The following is a 21,485-nucleotide window of genomic DNA, read 5'->3' as shown; positions in this document are numbered from 1 at the left end:
CCCCAAGATCCCCCCCCAGCAGCCCCCCCCCACGCGGCGGCCGCGCTCGCCGCAGCTCCCGAGGGAGGCGGGGACGTCGCTTCCCGTTACTGTTCGGGAGCCCCCCGGGGTGTGTGCGCGGCTCCCCGCCCCGCCAAGGGGCCTCCGGGACCCGGCAGACTTCGCCGCCCCTGTCCCCGGTCCGGGGGCAGCGACGTTGGGTGCTCGGTGCCCCCAGCGCAGGCAGTTCTGAGAGGGGGCTGTCTGTGCCGTCGCCCCGCTGCTTCCGACACCACCAGTGCAACAGAAACTCTTCTGAGCCCCGCCAAATCCCTTTGCGTTTATAACGGAGGCATTCAGCTGGCGCGGAAAGGAACAATGGTTTAAGCGTCCTGGAGCTGGGCGTGTGCGCTGCTTTAATGAGCCTTCTCCATTTTCTCTGCCATAACGAGCAACAGGAAGACGAATAGGTGTTTTTTTTTTAAAGCCACGACAAGCGACTTTAATGACTGTATGTGTTCAGGTGTTAACTGGATTGATTTATGTTGGCAAGGTGCTATTTTACATGACTAATTAATTATGCCAAATAATTTTCCATCCACATACTTGCACTTAGCAGGTCACTGAATAATTACTTTTTGGCACTGCTGATGCAGCTGCACGCCAATGCTGAGGGCAAACTACAGTTTATTAAAGTCAAATAGTCAACTGTTTCTTAGAGACCAGCACGTAGTAAACTCGTTTAATAGAGCAGGCAGGAAAGACTCCAAATACAATTCTCCTTCGGAACTTCAGGGTTGGCATTTTCCACCCATTTATTTCAATTTAAAAATATTAATGATTTTATAAGAGTGTGACATTTATCAATAACATAAGCATACTTTCTTCCTTTTTTATTATGAATTACATTAATTCATAAAGTAGCCACCACTGTTGGATCTGGGCTACATTTACATTGAAAATATTAGGACCTATAATGTTTAAATGACACTGTGGTGAAAACATTTGTGCTCTGAACTGCATTGGTGGTGAATTACTGGTCTCATTTTCGCTAGCCTAGCCCAGACCCCAGAGCCCTCAACACCTTCTTTGAAAGCTCTGTATGTCTAGAAGTTAGGTCCCATCTTGTAAGTTGCTCCACGGGATCCCAGAATCAGGAGCTGAGACAGTAAGTGATGCATAGGTGTGGGAATGCTGCAGTGTGGGGCTCTGCTGCCAGTCCCACTTCTCAAGTCCCAGCTGCCACAGGCACAGTGAAATAAAGAGTGATATTCACAAAGGTATTTAGGTGCCTAACTCCCACCAATGTCAATGGCACTTACCTAAGAGACTTCACAGCAGGTGAATGGCAGCACCAGAGTCAAACACAGGTATTGTGCCTGCAATATTCGCAACCCCACACATTCAAAAATCAAGAGTCGGGGCCCAAAATCATGAGATTCTTAAAAAAGCAATAAATTTCGGGCTCTTTATGTTGTCCTTTTGGTTTCTCAGCCTTTCAGGTGCACTTGCACCATGTTTTTTAGATTTTCTCCACCACCAGGATGTTTTTTAAATAAAAGGTGCGATTCTTGTGCAATCACTTGGCACCAGGAGCTGGGGGTTTAAGGAAAAAGATCACAAGATGTGATCAAATTATGAGAATCTGAAACACTGTGAGACTTTGATCCCTGCATGAGCCATCTGACAACATTCCCACCCAGTAATAAGCTTGTTTTATTTTCACTCAATGGTGAGTAGTTTTAAAAGAAATAAATTACTGAAATCCCTAAAGTAATGGTCAGGTATTATGCATGGGGCACAACTGTCACATTTAGTCCATTTTAAAACTTGTTTTCTTTTCTTCTTTTTGTTTAAACAAACAGTCATGGTGGCACCAGATGCAGCCAGTGGCCAGGGCCCCTTTAAACTGTTTTGAAATTATGGAACGGCTGATGTCTCCATTCAGATTAACATCTGAGTTGGTTTGGCTCCACAATAAATGCTATAGGGACCCCTAGAAGCCTCGAGCTGTTTTGGAGATTGTGCAACAGTGCTTGGAAAGGTATCTCCTTTTGCCTCAATGCTTCACACCCTTCAGAGAGTACTGCAAGGAGGGGATTAAAGAAGTGTGATTAAATCAGACAGCACTGGGTAATGTGAGGTTGAACTCTTCATGTGCCCTCCAGGCAAGGTGTGTGTCTATCAGATAAGCAAACTAATCAGCTTTAAACCTATGTTCCATCTGGGGCAGAATCCTTGCTTAAGCACGACATCTGCAAACCAGCCTCTTCAGTTTTTGGATACACTTGTACCAACAAAATCAGCGAGAGCTTGTGGCGCCAATTTGCCTTCAGTAGTAACATTTATTTGTTTTTACTAACAAATGATTCCTTCAACAAAAGGGAATTTACAACAGAGTGGAGTCTGCAAGTGGGAAGCTCATTTGTTCTTTGTTTATATGCAAGGTGAGCTGTGTTGGTCTCTTATGTATAGTCTATATGCACAGTGCTTGCCATACACATCAGTCAACTGCTGATCCAAAGAATAATGAGCCGATCAAGACATGTGGGCAAGATAAGGAAACGGCTGGAGGAGATCAAGAATCAGTCAGTCAGGCCAATAAAAGCAGATTTCAGCCACCATGAAAGTGTAAGACTAGCTACTGATGCCCTTTTGGATGGTGGGACTGAATCCTATCTCCAAGCCTTAAATGAAGAAGGAGAGGTGGCTTTTCTGTCATCCGTGGAAGTTCAGTATATCAAGAAAAATGCCAGAGAGCCTTACTATGCTAATGAATCTCACGCAGAGAAGGAGACTGGACCAAGGCAGAATGATGCTGGCTCTCTTCAGTCAGGAACATACTTCCCTATATCTGAAGGTAGTGAACCAGCCCTGCTTCACACCTGGAGCACAGCAGAGAAGCCCTATCTAAAGGAGAAATCCAGTGCCACTGTGTATTTCCAAACAGAGAAGAACAGCAACATCAGAGACATTATACGCCGCTGCATCAGCAAGACCAGTCAGGTAAAGAGAAACTCCATGTTTCCTTTGGGTTTGTTTTTCTCCCTCCTTATAAATACTGTTGAATGTGGTGCTTGGTTAGAACAGGCCCTGGTATGTGCCTTACCAATGCAACTCTGTCTAAGCAGGGGTGATACAGGTCATTCTATGCTTGCCCTATCTCCTTTGCAGACAGTGAAAGACACCTCTCACATCGTCTTGTGAAAAACTGGAGCTGGTTTTGTTATGTGAAGGCCTTAAGGTAACAACTGTGCCGTTTGGGCTTGGCATTAAGGGAAACCAGAGTAAGACCAAGCAAGCAGCTAACAATTTCGCTAATATCCCAGACTGAGCTAAATTCAAACCCAGACCTCCAGTGATTAGAAGCTAGTACATTAATTCACTGGCACACCTAAATTCTCTTGTTCTTCTTATTTAAAATAAATGTACCCAAATAAAATAAATGTATCTTAGTTGCGCAGCCATTTTGTATTTGGGACACCAGCACGCAGCCTGTCTGAACCAGATAGCTGCATAGTCACTGTAAAAACCTTAGCATGCAGTTTTGCTTTGAAAAGTGACTGTAAGAATGGCACTTACTCACCAGATTGCTCGCTGTGTGTATTCAGAGCAATGTCTTCTTACTTCAGTGACTAAAATAAGTGTTCACTGCTCTTTTTGTCTCCCCTTATCCCTTCAGAGCCAACAAAGCTAAGGAAGTAGGAGCTAGGTTTTCTTTTTGTGCACTGCAAACAGGTTTGTTTAGTAAGTTCTAACCAAGTACATCTGTGCAACCCATGAGTTTGGACAGGTGTCACTGAGGTCATAATTTGAAGACAATAGATAGAATAGGTGTCAGTGAGGGTCTAATCTGGCCTGTGGAACCTTTGTTACTGGTGATGGTGCAGGAGAAGGAAAGAATCGGTTTAGAAGCTCAGACTCCAAGTTGGGTTTGAAGGGTTGGCAGTTAGAAAATACATCATTGTATTTGTAAACTGAACAATGTTTTATCTGGAGATGTTTGCAAGACAATAAACATGGAACTTGCAAGACACTAGTACCCATCGTCTGTGTAATTTCTGAGTTTATAAACAACCCACAACTAGTGCTGCAAGTTACTCTCTCTAAAGGCATGGGACACGTGGCACTTCTGTCAGCCTGCAGCTACTTTGGCTTATCTAAACAGGTTATCCTTCAACCAGGAGGCACCTATTCCTCCAGAATGTTGCTGAGTCATGTGAATAGAATGGAGTTGTGAGTGAGACTTTGGAGGAGACTATTAAAAAGGCTTTTACAGTGAAAGTTGCAAGAGCTCTTATGCTGTAGTCAGATAAATTTCATTTTTTGTTGATGACTCCAGGAGACGCAGCACAGAATGTGCAGCTCAAGGAATATAGGGGGCAAAGGTGGCTTTATACCTCCATCTTGAATCCTGGATGTTGTGGGGCCAGTTTAACCCACTTGTGTAAATTAGAGCAGCCAGAAGATTTGTTTCCGTTGGTTTCTAGTCAGTTTTACTTTGAGACTCTCATGCACTAGCTCAGTTTGGGTGTAATCAGTGCAGGGGCGGGGGGGGGGATGTTTAATCCCAAATAAAATTACATTAAAAATAATTGAAAAAAATTCTATTAATATTAGTGTAACCCTTCTGCCCGTCAGAGTTGGCAGCAACAAGGGCCAGGTTCAATATCTAGGGGTTCCATTCCAATAACACAATGCAAAACCGGCTTGAGCCCCCACCCAGTGACCTGGGACAAATATATACCACCCCCGCTGCGCGCCTCCAAGAGGCAAGACTTCCCCTCTTGCAAGCACATAGTCAGAGTGTAGCAAAAAGCCTTTTAATAACAGAGAGAAACAATGCAGCATTATGTTGGGGAAACACCACCAACAGGATTCATAACACAACCCAAGCAAATTGGAGCGTGTCCATTCCCTTTGGTTCTTGAGTCCAGCAACCCAAAATCACCCAAAGGTCTCTGTCCCTGGTCAGGGCAGCCCCAGAGTTCAAAAGTTTATCTGCAAATGTTTACCTCCCAACCTGGGTGGAGATGGGGTGGGGTGGGGGGATTTAAGGGGCACCTTACATGGTCCAAAACTGATTGCCCCACCTCTCTATGGGGCTCTGCTTTGCCAGCCATCCCCATGAGCTGCTCAGGCTCCCCCACTACTTACTACAAGCTGAAATCAGTGATTGTTGTGTTAGGGGAGCCTCAGTGCTGGTGCACCATTAGCCCAAAGTGAATTCAGCTCAGCAGCCTATAACTAAACTCCTAATAGAATCAAAATTAGCTCTGTTTCAGAGTAACAGCCATGTTAGTCTGTATTCGCAAAAAGAAAAGGAGTACTTATAGCACCTTAGAGACTAACCAATTTCTTTGAGCATAAGCTTTTGTGAGCTACAGCTTACTTCATCAGATGCAACTTAGCTCTAATATTCTACAGTGGAGAGAGGAGGAAGTGCAATTAGCATGTAAGGCCCTCACCAGAGAGGCCATGCCACCCAGTACCTGTCTCCAACCTCTCTCTCTATTACTGGGTGTTGGAACCTGTGACCCTTGCCTATCGAGGGCTGCTTAGTTGATGGTGAGTCCCTCCATCATAACAAAAGGCCGAGTACAGTTCCACTGTCCTTGATTCATATAGTCAGGATAATAACAGTTTATTCCTGCCCCAATAACAGAGAAACTGGGACTCCTACAGCAGCCAAAGTGACCACCTAGGCAGGGTGGGTGTGCCTATGCAAATGAGATCAGGCCCTGAAGTTCTTTTCCATAACCCACCATGACTCGCCACCAGATGTCAGGATAGAGCTCATCTTGACTCTGCTTACATTAGGTTTTATGAAACTCATTCTGAAAATGAACTCTAAATGTTGGTTCTAACCTGCGTCCACCCACATACAGAAAGTTGTACAATTGAGGATTGCTCCAGGCTTGAGGGGTAACATGGAAGAAGCTTCTTTCTATGAATTCATACTGCATACATTTGATCTGTGGGAGAAATTCACCTACTTGCTAAGCCCTGTGTGTATCTTGTATGAAATAATTCTGTTTTAGCTATTTTCCTATTGTTTTCTGGTTACTGTTTAATTATTTTCCCCAGTACTGAACCCGGGGCTACAAATTCCTAGGCCACTCTAAGGTTTCTTAGTAAAAGGACCTATAAAGAAAAAATATTTGAGGCTGGTTCTATATGAGCAATAAAGCAATAGCAAGATATTCCTTTGAACTGGGTGCTCATCTATATACAAGGAAAGGGATCTATATAAAATTTTCCCTTCTCCAACACAACATTTCAACTTATATTTGTAAAATAAGCATTATATTTTCTTGGTATCCCAAAATCATATATCTTTGCTCTGTTTACACCAATGTCTTTTCTCCCTAGGTTCTGGCCATTATGATGGATGTTTTCACTGATACTGAGATATTCTGTGATGTGTTAGAGGCAGCTAACAAAAGAGGTGTTTTCGTCTATCTGTTGCTTGATCAAAGCAATATAAAGCTCTTCAGTGAGATGTGTGATAAGGTGCAGATTGGAGAGGATCACGTCAAGGTATCGCTGATTACACAAAACTCTTAAAGCCTTAGAGCTTTCGTTCCTAATGTCGAACTTGTTTTGACTCATACTCCTCTGTTGTAACTCAGTATCATGGGTATTAATTTGAATTGTGATATAACAAGTATCTGGCTGCTAGCCTAATTTGTCTTCAACTATGTGAAAGAAAACTGAATAAAGAAATAAACTTTCTTCTATAAATAGCCCCCAAGTTTCTAATAAATTGAGGCTAATTAAAAATTTTCATGATGGTGTTTGAACCATTGTTAAATCCCAAAGCCGGGGAAGCACAAGAACTAACGGGTTGGTTTGTTTATTGAAAATATGCCTTCATGAAACACAGGGTTTAAAAACTTATGAGCCAAAGTGTGCTCCCCTTTATTCATCCAACGAACACGACTGATCTGTTAGGACTCTGATCCTACAAAGACTTAAGCACATGTGCTTAACTTTATACCTGGCAAGTAGTGCTGTGGAAATCAGTGGAAATAGAGCCAAGCACAGTGGCATCCTGGTCTATGCTAGGGCATTATGGGCTAGATTCACAAAAGGATTTAGGTGACTAACTGCCACTTTAGATGCCTAAATCCCAGAATTGGGCCTCACTGGGATTCATAAAGTCCCTGCTCTGCTGTCACCAAACCCTAAACTCACTCAGTGCCTACAGTCTCACAGTAAAAGCTCCCGAGGCACCTATGTGTCTGCCTCTGAGCGTGTGCACTGCAGCCCCATGCCAGTTGTCCGGATGCCTAAGCCCGAAAGCATTGCGTGAATATTGAGAAGTCAGGCTTTCTGCCACCTAACTCACCTACAGGGCCCGATCCAGCAAGCACACTGAGAACTCACGTAGCAGATTGGGCCCGTATAGGCGAGCTTCTACAAAGCAGCTGGGAGTAAGGGGAGGAAAGTTTCACTGTGAAGAAATCATTTTAAAAAGTCTTCGGAGCAGAGGGACTGGATCCTGGCTGTCCAATGTGAGTGCTTTAACCACCAGGCTACAGAGTCATTCTTGGGCTTGCTTGCTTGATGTCTGTCTCTGGCCCAATGACTCTTTCATTAGTTAATCCACAGTGGAGCAGCATCAACAGCTGTGAGATCAGAGGAGGGCTATGTCAGAATATCCCAGAGGCCAGCGATTAGGGCAGTCAACTGAGGAGAGACTTGGACTGGGGGGGGGGGGGGGTGTCTCTACCAAAGCCCAGGTGAGTACCCTAACCGTTGGGCTAAAAGCTGTGAGGGAGCACCTCCCCCTCTACTCCCAGCTTCTTGCCAAAATGGTGCTGGCACCTTACTGCAAGAGAGGGAATGCCGCTGAGAATCCCAGGCAGAGGGAAGAACCTTCCTGTGGCCCAGACTTAGGCCTCTATCTCTGAGACGAGAGGGGCTTTCACACACCCTTCCTCTTGGCTCCTCCCATTGGCTAGCTTAGGTGGGCCAAGGAACCACTTAACATGATGACATTTGGGAACCCCATTCTAGGGCACCTTTCCTTCCCCATTCATTGTCTAGGGAGCCAAGGCACCTAACCCAGGCTTTGTGATTCCCAGTGATTTTCTAGATGCCTAAGTGTAGCGATGCGTAAGTTTCTTTGTGACACTAGCCCTATGGTACTACAAATAATAATAATCCTCACAGGGTGTAAAGTGCAGCATATGTGTAAGTCTTTGTAGGCTCAGGGCCTCATTAGTAAGAGGAGTGGGTTTTAGCCCGAGATGTTTTATACTAGAGACCACGTAAAACACTAAGACCTAGATCCTCATCTGGTGCAAACAGACACAGTTCCCTGGAAGCTAGTGGAGTTACACTGATTTACACTAGCTGAGGATCTGACTCTAGGGATCTAATTCTAGTCACTGCTATGGACATACCCCTGCCGTTCATTTCCAAAGGTGTTGCGTCACAGTCATAGAGCTGGGGGGGGCCCAGCTATGTCCAAAAATTTACAATACTGTACAGCATAGCTCCCTTTTGTATAGGTTTCCATACAAAGGCCAAATATATAGCCCAGTTTGTGCACCCATTGAAATCAATGGCATTGCATCACATGACAAAGTCTGACGAAGATTTAGTCTAAATTCTATGCAACTGCACTTTACAGTATTAAAATATACAGTTGGGGAATTAAATAAGAAATCCTAGCAGAGGGAGGGGGAAATTAAGCATTACAGGCTAGCGGAGAAGAAAGATTACCAGCTAAATTTTGCAATAGGATGATGAATTTTAATGTGTTTACTGGTTGTTGTTGTTTTTGGTCTTCTCTAGAATATTTCAGTCCGAAGTGTTACTGGAGAGGTTTACTGTGCCAAGTCAGGCAGGAAATTCTCAGGGCAAATCCAGGAAAAATTCATCATCTCTGATTGGAGATACGTTCTCTCTGGATCATACAGGTGAGACCAGTCATCACATGTTCTACCTGAGGTTAATTCTATTATTATTTGAATTGAAGTTGTACTTAGGGGGGCCCTACTCAGGGATCAGAGCCCCATTGCGTTAGGTGCTGTACACATGAAGGCTGGGTTACAGATAAAAGTATTTTGGAAAGTAAAGGTTTACTCTGGATTATGATTCATAGGCACTAACCACACTGAGGATCAAGAGTGGTTCCCCTTAAAGTGTTTTGAGGTGTGTTTTTTTTTTTTTTTCCTTCTGAGAACCATTTTATAACCGTGCAATGGTCAAACTGTGTTACAGAGACTATTTACCCTGCATAGCAAAGTTTGGCTATCCTCATTCTCAGAAAAAAAGATCCCTGTCTCCAGTGGTCATGGATAGCATGTCGCAAGTCATTCATGGTTATACATGGTAGTTACTGTGCAGTCTGGAACTGTGGCAAGTTCATACTAAAGCTCTACTGCTGAGAGGAAGGCTGGCGATGTGGTTAGGGTGTTGAACTGGGACTCAGGAAATCTGGGTCCAATTCTTAGCCCCACCACCCCCCCCCCAGACTTCCTGTGTGAGGTTTGCCATTGACTTCTGTGGTGCTAAGCTTTCACCCTTAATCTTTCTGTAGTTTGGTTACGCAACTATAAAAAATGTGATGATAAGCCTTATTTTCCCACACCCTTTGTCTGTCTTGATTGTAAATTATTCAGGGTATAATGCCTAGTACAGAGGACTCTGATCTCAATTGGGACATCTAGGCACTACTCTAATACAAATAATAAATAACATTTATACACATAACACCACTTTTGTGGTTTTAAGACACAGGGTGTACAAAGGGCAATAGGCTGCGAAGTTTGAAGTTCCTTGGATCTAAATATTAATTGGTTCAGTCTCTACCAGAGAAAATTGGAGCTAATTGGAACTGGTCAACATTTTTCCTTTTTTCATGAAACATTTTGAAAATATAATTGTTTCTGTTTTGAATATTGCAAGGAAATATCTTTTGTGCTTTCTGAAAACTTTCCAAACCAAAGAGGTTCTTGTATGAGACACAGCTGGAGTGAATATCTCATGTATTTATGTGTATATCCATCCAATCAAAGAGTCAGGAAAACATCAAGTGACAGCATGCCACAACCTGTACCCAATCACAATTTACACAATAGCAAACCAAAAATAAATCAGTAATTTTTTAAAAAATTGCTATTTTCCCCCTCACAAATAAATTGAAAATTTGTAGCTGGAAGTTTTCAAATAACTGAAACATATTGCTGGAACCAAAACATTCTCATAAAAGCTATAATTTTCAAATATATGCTGCTTAAAAAAAAAAAAAGTTCAAAAAATGTTGACCAGCTCTAGAGCTGATGGCCTATCCTAGTAGAGACTAGGATGTACCTTAACTGTTCATGGCTGACTCAAAAGAGATTGTGGAGCAGAACTAGAAAGCTGCCCATAATACTTACCACATTTTTCATGTCATCAGCAAATCATTACCAAGAGGCATGTACATTTCCATCACCTTACAGAGCTCTTAATGTGGCATAGGTCAGCCTCTGTTTGGAGATTCACTCTCTATTTTCCTTTCAACTAGCTAACTTGTCATATAGAAACGCTAGATTCCTGCCATCCACCTTAGCAGATGTGATACGTCTAGCCTTTATTTTCTGTTAATTACGCCTGTAACATCTGGCCTGCAATGTTTTCATACCGGTATAACTATTCTAGTTAAAGGTGTGGTTTTATTGTTTTTAACCGAGCAGCCCACTTTAATTTCCCTTCCAACATGTAGTGTTGCTAATTCTTGCAATTTTATTATAAGTCTCACAACATTTGGAGTATTAATTAAAGTCCCAGATGCTAAGGTTAGGAGATTGCATGAGCATCTGAGCGTTCATGTTTAAAAAACTACATTTCTAATCTTCATGGTTACAGAGAAAATCTTGAAAACTTGACTCACGTGAATCCTACCGGCTCAGAAACCAGAAGGTGAAGAAAAAGATCCAAATTGTATTATATTTTTTTTAAATGTCATGCTCTTTGGGAGGTCTGACCAGTATAAGAACTTTTATACCAGTATAAATGTGTCCACACTGTGTGTAGAGGGAGTGGGGGATACAGATAAAGTGGTACAACCTGTGTGCATAGACAAGATCTCTGCTGGCCATAGAGACAGACAGCCATTTTGTGTTCAGTTCTCATCAGACCGTGAGACACACCTACATTGGGTGCTTTTTCAAGGACAGTTTATTTTTGTTCTTTCTACTTTTGTGTTCTTTTAATCTTCTGACTGAAGATGCTTGAATGCTATTAGTATATGTAAAAAACATACCAGCAAATCCATGTTGTATTGAATGTGTATGTAAGGAAAGCAAATGTGAGGGAATGGAGCAAGCAGACTTTTTCTCTAGCAAAGATTTTCTCTTTGCTGTAAAATGGCTAGCACACCCACCCACCCACCATTCATATTCAGAGTCGTGCCTTGCATTTGTCATTGCTGTTGCAAGCTGCTCTAACCTCAAAAGCCTTGTCAAACTGCATAACCTTATACTCAGGCCAGCAGAGGGTGTGGTGAATACCAAATCTTTTATACACAGTTTAACTCCATCAAGCCCTGCCGTGTTTACCATAGGCTCACACACCATGTGTTGTTTTTATAGGCTTGCTAGCTTTTACTTTGTTCACTCTTGTTGTTTTCTCCTCATTCCCCTATCCCAACCCCAGTTAACCTTCAGTCTTAGCCAGCAGCTTATACTCCCTGGGGAAGATCAATGCAAACGAGCCTTTTTGATGAGTGATGATAATAGAGACACTTTTGCAACCGATGTTCCTTAAGAGTCTCATTTGTGTAGGCCTTAAAGGTAACGCAAAATCACGTCAGCTTAGCTTTTTGTCGTGGATCATTAGAAGGGTTTGAATCTGGTTTAGGGGGTAGTTTCCATACAGTTTTATCACCTGTTCCTCTGGCTTTGGGCTGTTGGAACATTGTATGTATTATAAACCCTACTTTTTCTAATTCTCTCATGTATATAATCAAATCAGTCTTTAGCAATGTTAGGTCAAGTATTTATTTGGGTGCGCGCTCTCAGTGCTCATAAAAGAGGCCCAATTAAAAGCCCTGGAGAGTGAACCCCTTGCCTAGGGTGACCATATTTCCCTTAGCTGAAAACGGGACACGGGTAAGAGATGGTCCCTGCTCAGGGAAGGTTACTTTATACATCTCTGAGGCACAATCCTTTAAGTAAACTCCTCACTATCCTGGGATGCAAGCTGTCCCAGGTTGACCCAGACCACCTGTAGTGTCCAGCCAGAGAGCGGGGGCTGCTGCCCAGGGGACAGGTTTGAAAGCATCCCTGCCTGCCAGCAGCAGTAAATCTCTCCAGTCATGCTGGTGGTGGGCAGCACTAACTTCAGAACTGACCCCCTGGCAGCAGCCGCCGCTCTCCCCGGGTCTGCCAACACCACAAATGCCATCTTGCTGATTACCCAGATCTCATGATTCCAAATCCGAGCCCATTAAAGGCAAAAAAGAGCAAACACGAACAAATATGAAACACATCATAAGGTTTTCAGCTGATTTTACTCATCAGATCAATTAGTATGACTTTTTCATGGAATCTGAAGAAATAATTTCTGCTGTAGTGTCTTCAAAACGCAAAAAGACAAAGCATTTAAAATAGTGCCTGTTCTATACAACTGAGCACAAGGTATACTGAAGCTAGTAGTAGATCTAACTGCCCTTCTTATAACATGCAGTGTTGTATCCTCTTCAGTACAAAGAGACTTAACTCGGATGGGATTTTCAGAAATACTCACAACTCTGCTCCCATTAAAGTCAATGGTAAAAACATCAGTGGGAGAAGAGCTGGAGCAAAACTGAGCTCCCATCCACAAGGTATGTTCAGATTTAAATCTGATCTCTGAAGCACCTCTCATGCACACCTATGGTGTTGTAAATGTGAGCTATAAAGGAAAAGTAAAGAATTTCAGGGTCAGGAGCTGCCAGTGAAGTCTACAACATTGCACTGACAGTTTCCAAATGAACTTGCTGAGAGAGGTGAGAGGATACAGTCAAAAACAGGACTCCAGTGTATTAAGAATAAACTCGGAACAGGCTGTTCTACATGGTTAGGGAGGCAAAATACTAGAATTACTCCACAGAAAGATCTACTAAGGAGTGAATTAATAAAACAGCATTAGTCTCAGGCTGGAAGGATCCTTTTCACACCCAGTATTTCTTACCTAACGTGATTCATCTTAAAATTGTACATTAGGCAGTGTTTTCAGCTCTTCGCATAAACTGCACAAATAGTCTATTGTGTTTTGAATTATGCTTTTTGGATGAGTTTATACTAATAGTAAAAATTACTGCCTCCCCTGAGCCTTCCCCTCAGAAGCGGGAACGCTGTACATAGAAAATATGCTAATGACCCAACGTGGAGATAAAAGTTTCCACTGGAAGAGTTGGATAGTTCCTGAAAGAAGATGCAGCTATGGATACAACTGCAGGAAACAGGTTAATATAGGTTTATTATTCTCAGAACTATTACACATAAGGTATGTGGCTCTTCCTTTAAAATCAGCCAGCTCCTGCTTGCCTTATTAATTTAGTGCCTGCTCCGTTTCTCATTAGTCAAGGGAGAGTCTCTTTAACTTAGTATGAGTTGGATCTGGCTCTTTCTGCTTATTAGATACTCAAATACTACAGTGTTGCTTGTAGGATAGACAGACAGGCATCGTGTGTCCTTTGGCTCAGTATCCACATAGTCTTTTGCATTAGTTAACTAAAATTGATTCAAGATCGCTCCTTTGGCTAAAGTGATGCAACTTTGAATGCGGACAGTTCTCTCTTTGTGTGCGTGTATGACGTACAACCAGAGTAATACAACACGAAAGCCCAATTAAAGGTACAGATTTTGAAATATTCAAACATACTTGCTGTTTAACACCATATTAGTGATACTAGTTAATGCAACAAGGTACACATGTCAGCTGCAGGGCTTCCACTGCACACATTTCAGAATTCTTGTTTGTTTTGATTTTTGCTGGAAGGCACTTTATTAAAGTGGGATATTATAGTAAAAAGACCCATTCCCTCACTCTGACAAGGTGAAAGAGATGTGTGAATAAGTAAGGGATTTTGAATAAGATTCAAGTGGTAGATTTGACTCATTGTGATCTATACAAATACCCAAACTATCACTGCGCTTGTTGGAATTAACTTTTATATAACAGACTTGTCTCACACCACTCCCTTTAGAGGGTTAGTCAACTTGACAAGGTTCTTGAAGGCTTCAGAGGCAGTTGTAATAACACTGTTTATCATATCAAAGACGGGATTGACATTAAGTTACTTGCATCTCACCTGGAAAACCAATCTTGTTAATACGTTTGGACCATAGGTTTCAACAATATAATACACAAGCCATTGGCATAATCTTTGCATTGTTCTCCAATTTCTCATGGACAAGGTTAACACTGACTTTATGTTCTCTTTTCTTCCAGCTTCACATGGTTGTGTGGCCAGGTTCACCGGAACTTCCTTTCCAAGTTCACTGGCCAAGTTGTAGAGCTCTTTGATGAAGAGTTTCGACATCTCTATGCTTTGTCCAAGCCAGTGATGGGACTGAGATCTCCCACACACACAGTGCCCTTCTTGCTAAACAAGAGTACCACCACCCAAGGCAGCCTCACTAGCAGCAGCAACCAGGGAAGTGCCAATACTCCTTCAGATCCATTCAGTAGCTTGTCGGCTAATAGCACATATCAAACCAAACAACCCTCCAGAACTCACATGTACAGCAGCAACCCAACATCACAGTCACCACTTCATAGAGGTAACTCCTTCCATGGCTACACCTCATTCATGTCAACCCAACCATGGAAGGCCACCCAAACCAACTATCATCAGTGGCAGTTTGGTACTGATACCCCAGCAGTCCTTTATAATAATGTTAACATCTACAAACCTATGCAACTTAGACAAGACAATGTAAACAGGTCAAGGTTAAACCCAGTGTGGAGATGCCTTCATAAAGCTAACCTGATTACATAACCACCTTGTTTTGTATTGCAAATGTATTGAAGATTCATTTTAGCAATAGCCTGTTTAATAATGAATACTCAGCATAGAAATTATGTAGAATACAGAAGGGGGAGACTTGCAAGACTGTGTTCTCTCTTTATTTTGTTTCAAGCCTTAGGGATGATTGTATGTTTCAGTCACAAAGGACAACCACCACCAAATGTTTCTCAAATTAATAAAACCTAAGTCTGCTAGCACTGAAACCTTGCATTTATGATACCACCATTTAGGAACAGAAGTAGTAGCATTGTTTAAAATGTCGGTCTGCCCTTACATGACGTATTTGTGGTCAGGTGGTTAGCATTGCCAAATGAAAGTGCATAAAATAACAGTTTGATGATGATTTTTATGTGCTTGTGAAGTTTTCTGTTTATTCACTAAAGATACTGGCAGCAGTCGTGCAAGTTCTCTCATTCGCTGCCACCATGCCTCAATCCTGACTTGGAAGGATCACTTGAAGAGTTGAGAGAAGCACAGCCTCCATCTCCATTCAGTCATCTCTGCTGAGACTGGTAACAAGGGTGCCAGTTGTGGTCGTGCTTTCTGTGAATAGACCTGTTGTGACATTCCCCTGGTGTTATCTGGACTGGTGATCTGCTAGGTCACTCCAATCCTTGACTCTGGGAAACAGCCTTACCCTGCTCTGCTGTGAGAACCCCCACTCCTGGGCTGGTCCTGCACAGACTCTGGCATGGAAGCTGCTCCCAGCTACATGAGCACTTTCTGCCAGCTGCTGCTCAGATTGTGCAACCGAATGACACTAGTCAATATCTCCGGTCCCAGACACAACCCTAGGAACCTCCATCTTGCAGTGTCCAGTTATGCTGCTGGATGCTGCAAGCTTACATGAGTTCATCAATTTAACAAAGAAATTGATTATGTCTAGGCTTGTTATCCCAAGGGGAGTTTCTGACACACCACAAACCAAACAAACTGCTTCAGGTAGAATAAACAAATTTATTAACTACAAAAGATTGACTTAAAATCTAAGCACAAGTCAGATTTGGTCAAATGAAATAAAAGCAAAACACATTCTAAGCTGATCTTAACACTTTCAATGCCCTTACAAATTTAGATGCTTCTCACCACAGGCCGGCTCGTTGCCCTTCAGACAGGCTCTCCCCTTTGACCAGTGCTTCAGTTGCTTGGTGGTGATGTCTGTAGATGGAGGTGGAAGAGAGAGGAAGAGCATGGCAAACATCTCTCCTTTATCATGTTCTTTCTTCCCTCTTGGCTTTGCCCCCCCCTTCAGAGTCAGGTGAGCATTACCTCATCCGTAGTCCCAAACTGACCAAGGGAAGGGGGGTGACTCATTTGAGATTCCAACAAATCCTTTGTTGCTGCCTAAACCAGTGTCCTTTGTTCCTGAGAGGCTGGGCTGGGTTTGTCCCATACATACCCTGATGAGGTGTGAACTGCCCCTCTGCTCCTGGAGAGTTTTGCCTGGGCTTGTTTTAAGCCATGAGGACACATTTTCAGCCTCATAACTTTACACATGAAATTGCAACCTATAATATTAAACTACAACAACAATGCTCAGTGCATCATGAGCCTTCCAAAGACACCTGACATGACAAATTTTGCATCAGATACCACATAATCATATTATAAGGATGAACATGGCGGTACAGGGTGTTCCCCTGAGGTAGAGTGTCACACCTGTCAACTATGAATTAGATTGAGACCACCAGTTTATGTTACACAGGTCACCAGAAGCCAGTAGATGGTAACAACTTTCAGTTACTATCACCTTCAGCTAGCTTTAGTCCATTAACCTATATGTGAAAAGCGTTCTAACCCATTAGCCCAGTACCACCTATTCTCTCATCACAGTTAGTTACACAACTGGAAACTGAAGCCTCCCATTTAGGAGAGACTCCCATTTCTAGAGGAGAATTTTACCTTGAAAATATTTGCATAGATTCGGACTGGAAAATGGTGTGCAGTAAAGGAGATGAACAGTCTGAAAGCAAAGTCTTATCAATCACACACCTTACAGATAGTAGGCTTAAAGGGCTCAGTTCATCCTAGAGGATGAATCTGTTATAAGTGCATGAATCTTTGAAATCCTCCCAGTGGTCATTTGGTTAAGTGAGAAGATAATGAAATAGACAGCAATTGGCAGTCAGAGTTTTGAAAACAAAAGGGTCTGCTCCTCAGAGGTGCTGTGTGTCTGTATCTCTGATTAAAGTCAATGGCCAGTACAGGTGTTAAGCACCGCTAGAGATCATGCCCCAAAATGGCATATCCTATATTTGAAAGGATCCTTAGAAATGAGGAAGTTTCCATAACTGTGAGGGAGGCATAAAACAATCATAAGGAAATTCAGTCGACATACATAGAATGTCCTTTATTTAACTCTTTATGTACACCAGAACACTAGTAAATCCTGGGGGAAATCTGTGCAAATTTTTTTTTAAAATTCTGCATATTTTATTAGTCAAAATAACAATATAATCATGCCGGTTTCAATTATTTTGGTAATTTATTTTAAAATACCTGTCACAAGTATGTCTAACAGTACAGACAACAAAAGATTCAGGAAATGTTTTTTGACAAATAGATTCCTTACTAGGCATATGAATACAGAACTTTGAGTAATAATTCATTTATACTACAATACAGACTTTCCTGCATCCCTCAGAAGCAGTGCAAAGGCTTGTGGGGAGTCAGGGGTAATGGAGGAGCTGAGGGGGAGGGAAGTAATTGCTGGGCAGGAGCCTGGGAGTGAACCCGGAATGTTGTTGAGTGCGGGTGGGAGAAGTATGGAAAGTTTTCTGTTTGTTTTTTGGGGGTGGGGGAAGGGAGGGAGAGATTGTTAGGGAGTTGGGGAGCCTCCCCCATGCAGACCCTGACTGACCCCCAGCCTTTCCCATTCAGGCACATCTGCCCTGTATCCATATGTCCCTGCATCCCTCCTCACCCCTGCACCACCTCTCAGCCACTCCCCTCCATCCTGTCCCCATAATGCCCTGCATCCCCACTTACACATTCTCATGAGGCCCTGCATCCCAACTCCCATTCAGCTACTGGCTCAATGCTGTTAGCCCACTAGCTCCTGTGCCCCTTCCCCAATCTGTCCCCCCCACTAGCCCCTCTGAACCCCCCAGCAGACCCATGTGCCTATTCCCCCCCCAATATCCCGTGTCCCCTCACCTGACCCCGTAGGCAGAGTGCTGTGAGGAACACAGCCTCTCCTTCTCCCTCTCTGAGGCTGGCTGCTCCAGTCCAGAGCCAGCTGCCCTCACTTCTGGCGCCACAGCAGCTACTGGTGGGCAAAAGGTGTAACTGCAGTGTCTCTAGCAGAATCTATTTTCTGGGGAGAAAAAAAAAAAAATCTACGGAGGACATTAATTCTGTGCATGCACCAGAAGTGCAGAATTCCCCCAGAAGTAACACTAGGCAATAGATTTTTGCAGTAAGATCTTCAAGCATTTGCAGATTATAAACAAGGAAAAAATGGAATTGTTTGAGGTGGTGCAAGGAAAGGGAGTGATCAGAAAATTTTCCTGACAATGAGTTGTCTGAGGTTGTAGAACAATCTCCGCCGGGAAGCCCCTTCTTACCTAGTAAAATGGACAAAACACTAGAAAATGTACTGCAGGGAACAGTCCTGCACTAGCAGGAGGATGGTCTCTAACCATCTTGGCCTTTTCCACCACTAACATCTATGATAATGACTAGAGCACAGAATTGTGTTGATAAGCCACTGAATAAAATTGCAAAAGCATTTTGTGGCATCTGTTTTTATTTGATTTTCATTAACACCTTGTTCTGTTATCTACGAATAGCCATCAGGACAACCATGACCTATTCTCTTTGTAAAACAGATTTCAGAGACCTCCATTAAATTCCCTTTGTGAGCAATGTTTTGCTTATTCCTTTCCTCTTAACTTGTGCACCTTCTACTATCTTTTCCAATAGCATAACTTGTTTCTATATAGTCATAACAAAACTAAAAGAAAAATTAATTTTATTTCCACTGACATCGATTAAACCCATACAGCCTATTGGCCTACTTGGGGTGCTAATGTATTCTGTTCATATTTTTAATAGGGATGTGCCAAAGGGGTCAATAAAATATTTTGATAGTGCCAGCTTTGTAATTCAGTTAGTGTAAATGCAGTTGCCAGAGAGAGCTTATTGCACCTGTCCTCTGGTATTTATATTACCTAAAAGACCCAGTCAGCACTGGGGACTGCGTAAATACTTATTAGAAGACGAGCCCTAGCCCAACCAGTGGACACTCCAGGCTTAGGTCTCTAAAGCTCGTAGTGGCTTTACATTTAGTTCCAGTTCCAACTCAAAGTAGAAAGTTTTATAAGTTAATTTTTTACTGACTTGGGTCCTGCATATCTTTTTTGGTACAGTAGAAATCTGCTGAGACAGCCGGAGGCTGGTTATAGGGGGTACACAATAGAGGTCCTTCTACTCTAGAACTTACTTCACCCTTTGTAAGGCCTGTATATTTACAGGATTTTCTGAGGAGCTGGAGCGTGGTTTGGGAGCTTTTCCTGGTAACCAAACTGATAAACAATTTTCCTTGTTACTGTGAAATCATAGCTTGGGGACTGCAGAATCATAGGCTGTGCACAGCTAACCAGGAGAGTGGATTGTTAATAATGATGGCCACAGGACTAGAATATCACACAAACTTGCAACTTGCCAGTAAACATTTATGGTTACGTTCCATAAAAGACCCTTTTTAAATGGGAGCACTGTGATAAAGGGAGCTGCTGACTAGCCAGTACATTTAATCAGAGGACTCATATTTTGGTCCTTTAAAAATATTTTGTAGCGTAGAGTTTCACTACCAGGTGGACGATTTACCTATTCAGTCATCTGTTCATGCCAAATTGCAGCAAGGTGACATTATGACTTGCATTGTGCTTTAGTTCAATTTTTAAAGCTGAACACCAGGGATATAGCTTCTTCTTTGATGAGGAATTCACTGGCATAAAATTTCAAGCCAATTTAATGGTGTGCTGCAAGTTCCCAAGACACGTCTCAAGATGATCCACCAACAATAGTGCCCACTGGCTAAAACAGCCAGCCAATAATAATAAAAAGCATAGCTATCCTAGCACCAGCTCTAGAGTTTTCAAAAAAAAGCAACTGCTACCAACCAGCCCGTTATACAAATCATCTATCACAAAACATTTTGCTGGTCCTAATATTTTATAGACCTAAGCAACTGATAGTTCCTCAGAATAAAGCCAACTCTTGAGATTTGACCTAGTCATTCATAGCCCAATGAAATATACAAAAGCAGTCTCAGTGCTGTGTAAATATTAAACTATATGAAATTGATCCAATACGGTAGTGGGGGATACTTTGTGCAGCTGAGTTCTCCAAAACTTTAGAGGAAGTGTAGATTGGAGACAAACGGATAATAATGTGGGAGGTCCACTTTGGATAGAGTATAAGGGTCAAATTCAGCCCTGGCATTAATGGGTGCAGCTCACATTAATTTACGTAAGGGCTGAGCTTGAATGTCAAGTGAATGTCATTTCTGTTCTGATGGAAAGTAGTTCACAATTTCAGCAAAAAATTAAGCAAAAAATCCTAAACAGGCTCCCACAAGCTAAACTGGCCAATGATCAACAGCACATGTAATTACAAGCAGCTGCAGAAGTGTCCCAACTTTCAGCAAAGCCCGAGAAAGATACTGACACACCACTTACATTTGCTTGAGGAGAAAGGCTCATGTAAACACCACCATGAGACTCCACTCCAACTCTGCTAACTGTGGCAGTGAACAGCTGGTTATGTCTGCCATAAACTAGAATTACTGCATTCAAATGCTTATTAACAGTATTAAATAGCATATAGTTAGTGTGCTCCCATGCAACAATCACTTTAGAACCATTATAACTAGCTTTCCATAAATCTTCCTATCCAAAAGTAGAAACTGACAGTCTAGGAAGTACATATAGTTGTATGTAAGCATCAGTTTATTCAGTGTCGTCTTTAAAAGAGCCCAGTAAAGTGTTCTAAAAGTAAAGAACACACATGACTAAAAGGAATACTTGGTTATATTTAAGTATACTTGCCAAACAACTACCTTCCATAACAAGCTGTCCAGGATGTGGTTTAACATTAAGTTACAAAACCACCATAAATAATTTGATATGACAGGGAGGCAATTTTTTTTTCCCCCTGGAGAAGCCCGATACTTAACTTTTACTGAACACAAATGATTACTGAGCATTACATAACAATGCTGAATAATTGTTTTAAACTCCATTTCAAATTAGCAGAGACGTGTGGCTTTGAGTGGGGGAATTACAGTCCAGTGTATTTGTTTTTAAAAGCTTCAGCATTCTTTAGTACACTGAAAAGAAAGGCAAGCACAAGATAAGGAAAATCCCCAAGAAAACAAAATCATGCTGAAAGAGTATATTTTGATTTGGTAACAGTTAATGAAAAATTAATGAGAACAGAATACATTTCATGTTTGAAGAGGAATAGGGAATAATTTTTTTAAAAAAAT

At 42.2% G+C, this 21,485-nt stretch overlaps 1 protein-coding gene across 3 annotated transcripts; it reads left to right on the top strand.

Annotated features, from left to right (window-relative positions):
* The first annotated feature begins 90 nt into the window (after positions 1-90).
* FAM83A (family with sequence similarity 83 member A) lies at positions 91-15,307 on the top strand. 3 transcript variants are annotated; one of them, XM_084621748.1, is made up of 6 exons: positions 91-490; positions 1,845-2,985; positions 6,352-6,519; positions 8,785-8,909; positions 10,843-10,896; positions 14,413-15,307. In XM_084621748.1, exons 2-6 carry the CDS (start codon positions 2,509-2,511, stop codon positions 14,960-14,962), a joined length of 1,374 nt encoding a protein of 457 aa, XP_084477874.1. In that variant the 5' UTR covers positions 91-490; positions 1,845-2,508; the 3' UTR covers positions 14,963-15,307. The 3 variants fall into 3 exon arrangements, with proteins under 3 accessions (XP_084477874.1, XP_084477873.1, XP_084477875.1); XM_084621747.1 differs by lacking the exon at positions 91-490 and having other exon boundaries at positions 1,585-2,985; XM_084621749.1 differs by lacking the exons at positions 91-490; positions 10,843-10,896 and having other exon boundaries at positions 1,585-2,985.
* Positions 15,308-21,485: the final 6,178 nt, after the last annotated feature.

Source organism: Lepidochelys olivacea (assembly GCF_965140295.1).
Source record: "Lepidochelys olivacea isolate rLepOli2 genome assembly, chromosome: 2".
In the NCBI taxonomy this organism is placed as follows: domain Eukaryota; kingdom Metazoa; phylum Chordata; order Testudines; family Cheloniidae; genus Lepidochelys; species Lepidochelys olivacea.
The sequence above is the reverse complement of the archived record's forward strand: the minus strand, read 5'-3'. Positions and strand labels throughout refer to the sequence as shown.